This window comes from Castor canadensis, chromosome 6, assembly GCF_047511655.1.
Source record: "Castor canadensis chromosome 6, mCasCan1.hap1v2, whole genome shotgun sequence".
Classification (NCBI taxonomy): Eukaryota; Metazoa; Chordata; class Mammalia; order Rodentia; family Castoridae; genus Castor; species Castor canadensis.
The window spans coordinates 99681025-99691712 of NC_133391.1; the positions used below are offsets into that span (position 1 = coordinate 99681025).

Sequence of the window (10688 nt, forward strand, 5' to 3'; positions counted from 1 at the left end):
CACCAAGTGCCAGATTGATAGGGGCCTTCTGTCCACCCAACAGAGCTCCAGGACCCTCCTGGGAACCCCTGTGACACAGTCTGCATGGAAGGGCAAACCACAACCAGATCTATAGAACACCATAAAGGGGAGCAAAGTCAGAACTCAGCAGTGCTGAGGCTCCAATTCTGCATTCCAAAGCTGGGGAGAGATGAGACCCTCCTGTCTGCACTAGCCAGCATCCATTCAACCCTGGGCTCAGAGGCTTCGGCCTGCACCTGGCCCTTCACCCCTCTTCAAAACATAGTCAGCTCAGGAGTTCCCAACTTCAGTCAGGCTCCAGGTCACTGAAGGAGACTAAGCCCCAAGTGTTTGGTACCTGGAGATATGGCCTGCTAGGGACCCTGCCTACCTCAGTCCCTTGCCCAGCTGCACACAGGGCTGCCCTCAGCCCCCAAAGTCACAACTGCTGCTGCTGTACTTGACTAAGGTGACCTGCCCTGCCCTCCCCTCCAACATCACCCTATGCAGAGCCTGGCTCTTTGCAGTTACAAAACCAAAAGCATTCACTTCCTTTTAGGGAATGAATGTAGCCAACCAATGGTTCTTAAAAGTTTCCTACCCACCCCCCCCCAAAAAAACCCTCCCAATTATAATAGTCGAGGTGAAAATTAACCAGGAGCTTCCCTTACACTGAGACACCGGTCAAGCAACCAGACACATGGGTTTTGCTAAATTCTTTTATTCTTGTTTAAATTTTCACTTCAATTTTAATTCTTGAAGAACAGCCTCGACAACATATATCGCACTCATTATAAGAAGTAAAGGGTTATATCAAAATTATTAGTATAGAATCACAGGAAATCTGGTTTGGAACCAGAAAAAAATACAAAACAGATATAGATACATAGACACAGGACAATTTTTATAATTATTTGGAAAATGTTATTTCCTCTAATCCTTGTTTCCTTTTTTCTTTATGCGCATACGATGTTTAAATTTTACAAAAATGAAAATAAAGACTAGTATTTTACAAAATGAATAACAATGTTCAGTGTGTGTGTGTGTGTATGTGTGTGTGCGCGTCTGTGTGTTTCTACATAGGATTCAGTCCACTTCCATATGTGTTGTTTTCTGTACAGAATATATCCACATCCATCCACAATAAATCCTGGAAGGTCCAATAGTCTCCTTCTATTTTATTAAAATTCTCATGGTCCTCTCTTCCAAACATTTCTTTTCATTTTCTCACCAGACATAGATCGTTTTTCTTTCTTTTCCAACGTGCTCACAGATCTGACCCTAAAAGAGTCTCTTTATCTCCTGGTTTGCAGCTTAGGTTGCATGTCTGCAGGTTGGACTGCTCCTGTCCCCAGCCCTCCTCCCCCGACCTGGCCTGCCTGGCCCACCACACCGAGTCCCCTAGGCTTTGGAGTTCTTGGCCTGGCTGAGTCCTCTGAGTCTCTAGGGACCGGGAAGGGGGGCAGGTGGGAAGTGCCCGAGGTCTAGGAGCACTGTATAGACATGTAAGGCCAGTTGAAGCTGCTCCCAGACAGTAACATATCTCGGATGAGAGTTTCGATGGGGGTTTTACCTACCAAACGGACGAAGAAGAGCTGCTCGATGACGGAGGAGGACACTGTGCGCAGGGAAGGCAGTCGCAGAAGCAGTTTGCCGAAGCGGCTGGGCTGGTTGGGGTATTGGCTCCTTACATACTCCTCCAGTGCACACTGCGACTTCTCCTGCAGGCTCTCGATGTGGGCAGCATCTGACAGGCCACAGGCATCTGCCCGGTGCAGCCACAGGAGGGAGAGAGAGGGAAAGGAGGCACACTGTTAGGCCAGTGAACAGCACAGGGACAAACAACAATCGTTATCTTTTTTCTTTTTTTCAAGGAAAACAGTAAAAAGTAGAAGAAGAAAGGAAAAGAAAATCTCCCTCCTATCCCTTCCTGCTCCCTTCATTACTGCTCCCTTTCCCCAGCCCCTATACAAATAAAAATAAATCAACCCCCCACCTAGCTTAGGGGAGCTGGAGAAAGATGCACACACATGCAGAGGCAGCAACCTCTCCAGTCCCTTTGTTTTTCCTCTTTCACCTTTGGATTAAATAATGTACGATGCTGGAGCCATGTTTGGAGTGTGTAGAAACCTGTCCTTGCCTGCAGGGGAGCATCTTTCTGGCTGTGCTCATTAAAGGGAGGATTTTTGCCCCCTTTGCCCCTGATTTCGAGGTGTTCAGGACCCCTGAAGAAATATTGCAGCCTGCAGGCAGCTCTAAAAGGCTTCTTGGAGTCTCCTCTTAAACCCAAATGACCCCAACCAGAAAGCTCAAGGATAACCTAGACTGTGTAGTGTGAATACAGAAGGTGGGGGTGGGGTGGGTTTTTTTGGGGGGGGTAGGAATCATGGGCTGGCAGTACCTAGAATCAGATTAAGTCCATGCTTTTTCAATATAGGATTTGAGATCCACTATCTATGCAAGCAAGGACTCTGCAACAAATCCTCAGTGAGAGTGTACACTTCTATCTGTGCTTTAGATCAAGTAATTGAAAATTGGTCACATCTCTGTAAGCTGTATAATAATCAGAAGGAATATGGCTCAGTTACTCCAGGCTGTGGAAAGGAAACATCTTCAGTGATCAGACACAAAGCTGGGCTAGAGGCTGCTGCAGTTTCAAAACTAGGGGAGTGGGGAATTAGGAGGGATTTGGGGGAGATAGGTTTCCTGTGGCAGGACTACTAAGGGAGAAAAAAAGACTTCTATACAATATGGCATCTCAAAATCTCTGTACTCATTTCATACCAACCAAGGCCCTTCCTGGTTCTCTAAAAATATTTTAAAACAGCAGATTATACTATATCAACTAACTAGAGATAAACAAATGGAGTGGAAAGTGGAATCAGAGGAACACAGTGAAGGCTTCCTCCCTAGTTGATATGTCCACATTGTTTCTTATATTAATAATAAGTATTTTAAAAACAGGATGATCAGAGAAGAGCCTTTAGCTAGTCAGGAGGTTGACTAGAGATCAAACACGGAGTTTGCTAATATATAGATCTAGGAAGAAATTCATGCATGGCAATGTCCTCCAAAAGACAATGTCTAACTGTGAATGGGCGAATGTAACCCTATGAAGAGACACAACAAATCATTCAAAGCAAGGCCTGCGACTTCTGAGTTTCTGAGCTTTTTGTCCTAATATTTCAAGAAGGAAGATTCACAAAGAATTCTAACACCTTCATCTTCAAGCTATGGCCTCCAGCAAAAATACAAATAAAACTAATGATAATTCAAGAACTTCTGAGGCAAGTCTCTTTTGACCTCAGATCCAGACTGGGTTCCTCTCATGTCTAATTATTACAGTCAGCTGGCTGGATGCATCCACACTGGCCTGAATCAGGAAGCTGATGAGATTTCATGGCCAGCAGGGCCAGGAAAGGAGCTCTTTGGGGCGTCACTACTTAGAGAGGCAACTCTGAGGTCTGCCCTTGGCCCTGCCCCTGGCCCCACTGAATGGCCATCATACAAAGCCATATTTATATATATCTTCTTCATAAGCACTATCTGTCCCTTATGCCATGGATCACTCTCAGCCACAGACAATGCAATATTAAAAGAACCCACTGATATCCCAGAAGACTTTTTTTTTTTAAAGAAAAGATTCATATGGCATCCTCTCAGGTCAGTAAAACATTTATCTGATATTTATGATCAGGGTCCCTAGAGTGCAAGGTTACTTCCCAAACTCCAAGATAGGCTACTCTAAGAGAGAGCAGTCCTGGAAAGTTGTTTTTGAGCCTTGTGCTAGCTGCTTCCATTTTTTCCTTCCTTGGAGGTGAAATGCCTATAGCTGGGCCTGCTTGCCAGGTACCAGCCAGCTAGCCAGTCCTGAGGTCTCCCTCTAGCAGGCGTTCTAGTTTTGGCTGGCTTCACACCCTGGGTATTTATTCACTCTCCTGTCGCAGGATTCTCCCAACTGTGGACAGACTCTCAAATCAATTGGTGGGCTGTGGTGACAAAGCTAGGTGAGCAGGGGGTGTCATGCAGTACATATTTACACTCATGAGTTATATTCCAGATAAGGGAAGGAGACAGAATGTGCAAAATCCATGTCTCACTTTTTATATGGTAGTGTCAATGTGGGAACCTTCAATATTTCTTCTACAGTGTATGGAAAAGAAATTATGTAAATAAATAACCATTACTGCTTAGACCCTCCCGGCTTAGCCTTTGTAGTGTGGAGAATGTATTTCATGTTGTGCATTCAGAAGAGTTTAGTGTTCAGGAAATATAGATGTAATCAGCTGCCATAACTAGAAATCAAAGTTATTATTGTGCCCAAAATGGATTTATTGTATTTATGTTAACTAGATGGCTCCTTTCAAAAACAATCTCATTTATTTGAAGGAATATTTAGGTGTATGAATTAAAGAAAAAAATTTTTTTTAAAAAAGTAAGTTCAGGTCACGACCTACTCTTTGGATGCTGTCCAGAATATTAAGGATTAAACATACCATCCGGAGGCCAAATGTGAAAACCACCACAGGGGACCCCCATGCCAGCTTCAAATACTTAGCCAGAGCAAACCACGTTGGACAATATGTCTAAAACTGTCTTCTCCATCATTCAAAGTTTGCTTAAAAGTTGGATGACTTTGAGAAGGCTTCCCATGAATTCCCTTCTGGCTGGCAATCAAAACAAGTTTAGTCAAAAGTGGAAATGTGTTGTATGGAGTGTGTGTGGGGGGGTGAATTACTACTGACAGCTCTATTTCCATTTTCAGATATTCTGCTTGCAATTTTTCAACAAAACAATGTTATTGTTCACTTCTAGGCATCCCTTGCACCTTGAAGACTTGGTTCAAGAAACTTCTTTGGAAAACTTTTTTTTTTTAAGGAACACTTTTCATAGGAATGCTTTAGGATGGAAAGTTAAAAAGAAAAGCATGAATAATTCCACAATGTTCCCTTCAGCCTGCACAATCCTTGCCTTTCTCTGAGAAAGGGCATGAGATCAGCAAAGTCAAGGGTGTTCAAAGAACCTTAGGGGGAACAAGGAAAAGAGAGGGGAGACCTTTCTTGAGAAGACCTCTGTCCTGCTCTGAGTTACATTTCTGCTTCAAGACACCTCGCTGGATGAGATTTTAAAACCCCAGCTTCTCTGACACTGGCTTGCTTCCTGATGAATTTGGCTAAAGAGCTGGGTAGTGGAAAGCCAGCCAGGCCCCAGGCCTGCCAGAACTAAAGGAGCCTGGTTGCTGCTTCCCAGGCTCTTTGTCACTTTTGAAAAACACGTTTCCATCAAGAAGACTTATTAAGATAAAATGCATTCAAACACCGAGAAGGCTATTCAATAAATCTTCCATTTGTTTTAAGGTTCACACTTTATCCTCTTGCAAAGAACAACTCCCTCTCTCACTAGCGGACCTGCATTTGCACTGAAAGTAAAAGGGGGGCAGTCCAAGTCCATGGCTCTGGTCACCCTGCATACAAATGAGCCGCTCTTGTCTAAATAAATTATCTGCTGTTCAGATCGATATTAATACTACATTTGCTACATTACAATATTGTGCAAATTTAAGAGTCATTTTAATACAATGTAAATACAATTCTTCATGCATGAAAGCCAAGAAATATTGATAGATTATACCACTGCTTACTGTTCAACAAGGCCTTGGGAAAGAGGTTTTGCCATCTCTGCTCAAGAATGGTTTTAATTTGGCCTTTGGAGGGCCTGGCTCAAGGATAGATTTATTAGAATGGTTTATTTGTTCTCCGAATGGAGGAATTAAAAACAATAGTGCCAATAATGGTGGTAAAACCAGCTAACCCTCCCTACTCTGTGTGGGCAGGGCCCAAGACCCAGTCTAAGCAGCTCTGTTCCCCAACAGCATCCTTTCTGGCTTTTGTTTATATTTCCCCCCATTACCTGCTGTCCAGGGTGTTTATGTTCCCCTCTTGCAGGTTACAATAATAAAAGGCGGGCAGTGTTCTCAGAGGCTCAGACCAGAGCCCTTCAAAGGCAACGTTAATGCACTTTCCTTGAAGTTAATTTGAACCATCTATCATAAGAGAAATTGTTAACATGCATGTTACCACCGCCTACACTTAATTTGATATTTTTAAGGCGCTCTTTTAAATTTCCAATGCTCGTGTGCTTTGCATAGCTATGAAAATTTCTCTCTGGGCCAGGAATCCTCTCATGCTCGCGGGTTCTATAGTATTGCTTTTGTTTTCTATCATTCTTGTTTAGATCGAATCCGTTTTTTACGACCCTCAATAACCTCAGCAACTGCAAACATGAATGGTTTCCGATAAAGGAAAATCAGGCAGCAATAAAGAGGGATTATTTATGATTTATTTGTGAGTATTCTTCTCTTTCCTCCTTTTTCTGTGTCTCTTTCTGTCGGGAAACTCATCCAGTCTCTGCGTGCCACCCAGAGTAGGAAACCACATTCCCACGTTCTCTCCTTCCCTCTCCTCCCCCAGAAACACCAAGCTCTGGCTCACACATACACACACGCAACTGCACACACGCACACGCACACCGCACACACACGCAGCCAGACGGATCCACGGCACCGCCTCCCTCTCTCCCCAGACGCACACTCGCCCCAGCCGCAGACCCGCGCGGGGTACCAGGCCTTTAGGCCCTGCCGGCGCCACCCGCGCAGCCCGGGCTCCCGCACCGCCGCCCTCCCAAGATGGCAGCGGCGCGCGGCCGGCAGCGTCCCAGCGCCGGGGCCGCAGATCCCGGCCTGTCCCAAGGTCCGGCGAGGGCCTGGCCTCACACAGCGGCAGTGGCTGCGCAGGAGGCGCGGGCAGCCAGGCTCGGGCTGCACGATGCCGGCGCTCGCTCTCGGCGCGGCCTGCCCTCCCCGCGACCGCAGCCTCACCTGACGTGAACAGCACGATGGCTTTGAGGCAGCTGTACTCGGCCGAGTCGACGTGCAGCGCCTTGAGCTTCTCCACCTGTTCCTGAAAGATGCGGATGTGGTCCATGAAGGCCACGACGCGGTCGGCGGACATGGGCGAGGCGTGCAGGCCGGCGGCAGCCAGCAGCGGCGCCACGTGCAGGGGCATGGAGCACTGGGCCGCGTTGAGCACGAACAGCTCGCTCCAGGTGAGGCGTAGCAAGGACACCTGGTCGGTGATCTGCAGATCCGGGAAGAAGGGGATGTTGCGGGCCCACTCGACGGCGCTGAAGAGCAGGCGCGCGGCCAGCTCGCAGATGTTCTCGATGCCCATGATGTTGTTGGGCTGCATGCACTGGCTGCCATAGCGCGACGTGGGGTAGGGCTCGGCGCGCAGCAGCAGCGAGATGTAGCCGGACAGGTAGCAGTGGCCATTGAGGGGGTCCCCGTTGGTGAGTGCGTACTGGCCTGGATTGGGCTGGGTTGGAGGCATTCTTCCTCGCTGAACCGCTGACAAAAAGAAAGAGAGAAAAGAGGCAATGTGCATCCAGGGGGCTTGCGAACATCGCCCGAGCCGCAGCGCATCCGACACAATGCAGCTCTTCCAGCAGTCATACGCGCCCGGCGCATCCTACCCCGCTGGCTCTCACTCACAGCACACACTGCGAGGAGCTGTGGGGAGAAACCCTCCACCTCTGCGGTCCTTACTGTCCTACCATAGCTTCTACCCCTGGCCATCTCAGCCCAGGCTGAACTAGGCCTGACTTCAGGGCCTCCAGTTTGGCATGACCAAGAAAGTGCCACCCAACCCCTTGACTACCAAGGAGGAACACACAGACAAATAAACCCCCACTCACCCCTCCAGAATGAAACAAATCAAAGTTTTTTTTTTAAAGCAAAACCCGAGAAAGGTTGTTGTTGGAGGCAAATGTCTAGCGACCTCTTCACTTGCAAAAAAAAAAAAAAAAAGAGCAGCCTTTTGCTCATAAAATGTTTCCATATTCTCTAAAAATGCTAGAATTATCCATAAAAGAGATACAGGTTACATATTCTACTAGCCACTCACAACTTCTCAGTAGAGAACAAATATCCTGCACCTCTTCCCACTCCCCTCTTCCTGAGTGCCCCATACGAAGTTCACACTATTAAAAGCAAGAGAGAATTGAAAAATTTCAAGAAAAAAAGTTGAACTTACAGTAGCCAAACATTATTGAAAAAAGTGGGAAATATAAGTAATGTCTGTTCTGCGTGGTGCCACTGCAACCTGCAGCCAGCTTTTGCCCAGTGAATGCACGAGCTTGCAACTGCAAAAACACTGGATTCATTAACCATCTGAATGCAAAACGTAAGCATGCTTTGAGTTCTTAAAGCTGACCAAAGTTTTTTTAAAAAATGTGTATGTTTTACTTCAACAGTGCCAGCGTTTTAAATTGTCATGTAAACACAGACAACTTTAGGAAAAGTTAGGGCTACTGAATTCTCCCCACAACAAATTAATACAGATATGTCCATGTACACGCAGCTGTCTTATTTCAGGTTGTGCACCATTTTCTTAAGTTTGCTTTGATTCTAATTTCAATGCAATTTCCAGTGCAATTTAAGTTCTTGAAACATAATGGCTAGAATACTTTTTTCTAATTATAGTTTTGAACTTGGCAGTTAATTTTCAATTAAATGAGAGCACAATTCAAAAGTTTTTTTTTTTAGATGCCTACAAAATCTCCCTGGAGCTAGAAATGAAGTCGTCATATTTGCCTTCTCCTTGAGCTCTGAAGGAATTCAATTTCTTTTCTTGTGGCATATAAAATATAATTTTAAAGTCAATTACAAGAAGGAGTAATCTGCATTCTGCAAAATTGACTGGTTCGCTAATTTGACTATAAGACATCTTTAATGATTGCCAGGAGATAAACTTTAACTATAAACCGCTAAATATATTTATAAGAAAAGTGCTGCATCTCTAGCCACATGAACATGAAGCATATCCAAACACAACAACAAAAGTTGTGTTTTTTAAAAAACAAACCCATACAACGTAAGGATTAAATGATTCGAAAGCTCATGCCAGCTGCAGTCTATGCATTATGGCCAAATCAGAAGGATCGGTAAATGCCGTTGTAAATTGTAATTTGTATGCAGTATTTAAGCAGAGGGTGGAGTTTGATGAAGAAATAAAACGAGTATCATGCTTTAAAAAAATGACACTACTATGAAAGCAGGGTTCAGTCACAAACTTTCCTTTCAAAGTAGAGGGGTGAAAACAAGGCCACAGCTCCGGAGGAGGCGGCCCCAGCTCCGTGAAGAGGCGAGGGAACCAGTGAACAGTCCAGAAGCCCCCCTTCCCCCCCCTAATTAGACCTACAAGTGCAATAAATCTCACTCCTCTTTTTTCCGAGCTAAGCTTCCAAAAGGATGATGGCTGCAATGAATCTAGGTTCAGGGTACTCAGCCCCAGCCCTCTCCCATTATAAATAAAGGCTATGAAGAGGTGGAAGGAGGAAGTGGAATGAAGAAACCACAGAAGCAGTTTTCTGGGGGGAAATAAGCCCCCTTGCCCAAGTTCATGCCAGCACAGCCCCAAGCATTCTCACGTACACGCGGGAAAGACACACGCACCAAGCACATCCAACGGAGGCAGGGAGGGGATTTTAAGCCACAGCTCACGATTCCAGGGACACAATCCTGAGCAGGCAGCGGGCGGGGTAGGGGAGCCGGGGAGAGGAGCGCAGGCCGGGAGGGGGAGGCAGCGGCAGCGAGCTGGGAGGGGGGAACGCTGGGGGAGGAAGGCATCGGGGACTGGGGAAGCTGGGACGAGTCGGGACCACTGGAGCCCCAGGCCCACATAGCAACCACCCTGGCGGGCGAGAGAAAGAAAAAGAGCCAGGGAGGCGGGTGAAGCACGGGGAGAGAAGCAGAGAAGAAATATTCACCTTCCCGCCTCATGCCCACTTTGAGGCACTTCTTGAGGCGGCAGTATTGGCACTGGTTGCGGTGGTGCTGGTCGATGGGACAGTTCCTGTTGGCACGGCATGTGTAAGTTAAGTTCCTGCGGACGCTCCTCTTGAAGAAACTTTTGCAGCCCTCGCAGGTGAATTGGCCGTAGTGCTTGCCGCTCGACTTGTCCCCGCACACCACGCACTCGATGTGCTGCTGGCTCTGGCCCGATCCGGGCGGGCCCTGGCCCTTGTCCCCCGCCGTGCCGGGGGTGGCGGGCGCTCCAGGCTGGCCCGGGGTCTGCGGCGTGTGCGGCGCGCCGGAGCCCGCCTGCTGCTGCTGCTCACCGGCGCCGCCGCCGCCGCCGCCGCGGGCTGCCTGCGCTGCGGAGTTGGGGCCGCCGGGGTTGCCCCCGGCCACGTCGTCCTGCGGATCTCGCCAGCTGCTAACTACCATTGCCATATCTTTGGGCCCGGGGAGCGCTGGGGGGAGCCGAGCTGCTCGCCGAGGGCCGCGGGGCGCGCGGGCGCACTGGGAGGGGAAGGGGAAGGGGAAGGGGGGAGGGGGAGGGGGCGGGGGGCCCACCGGGCGCCCCGGGGTCGCGGGAGCCGAGCCCGAGCCGGGCACCAGCCGCTGCCTCCGCTGCCGCCGCCGCTGCCGCCGTTACTGCCTCGGCCGCCCCGCTGCTGCTGCGCGCCCGCCCGCCCTGCTGGCGTTTTGTTGTGGTTCCTGCTGTTTTCTTTCTCTCTTTTTGCAGCCCCCCCCAGGCTCTCAGGCTCCCCCCCAACACCCCTGCTCCCCTCGCCCGCTCCCCCCGCGCCCGTTCCTGGGGGGGCCGCGCTCTCTTTCCCCCCTCCCC

The 10688-nt window shown here is 48.3% G+C and overlaps 1 protein-coding gene across 2 annotated transcripts; it reads right to left on the minus strand.

Annotated features, from left to right (window-relative positions):
* Positions 1-705: 705 nt before the first annotated feature.
* On the minus strand, positions 706-10378 carry Nr2f1 (nuclear receptor subfamily 2 group F member 1). Of its 2 annotated transcripts, none has more exons than XM_020151914.2 (3): positions 9826-10378; positions 6878-7405; positions 706-1765 (listed from the first exon to the last, which is right to left on the minus strand). In XM_020151914.2, the coding sequence occupies exons 1-3, from the start codon at positions 10289-10291 to the stop codon at positions 1485-1487; spliced, it is 1275 nt and encodes a 424-aa protein (XP_020007503.1). In that variant the 5' UTR covers positions 10292-10378; the 3' UTR covers positions 706-1484. The 2 variants fall into 2 exon arrangements, with proteins under 2 accessions (XP_020007503.1, XP_073933191.1); XM_074077090.1 differs by lacking the exon at positions 9826-10378 and adding an exon at positions 8091-8925.
* Between the last annotated feature and the right edge of the window lie 310 nt (positions 10379-10688).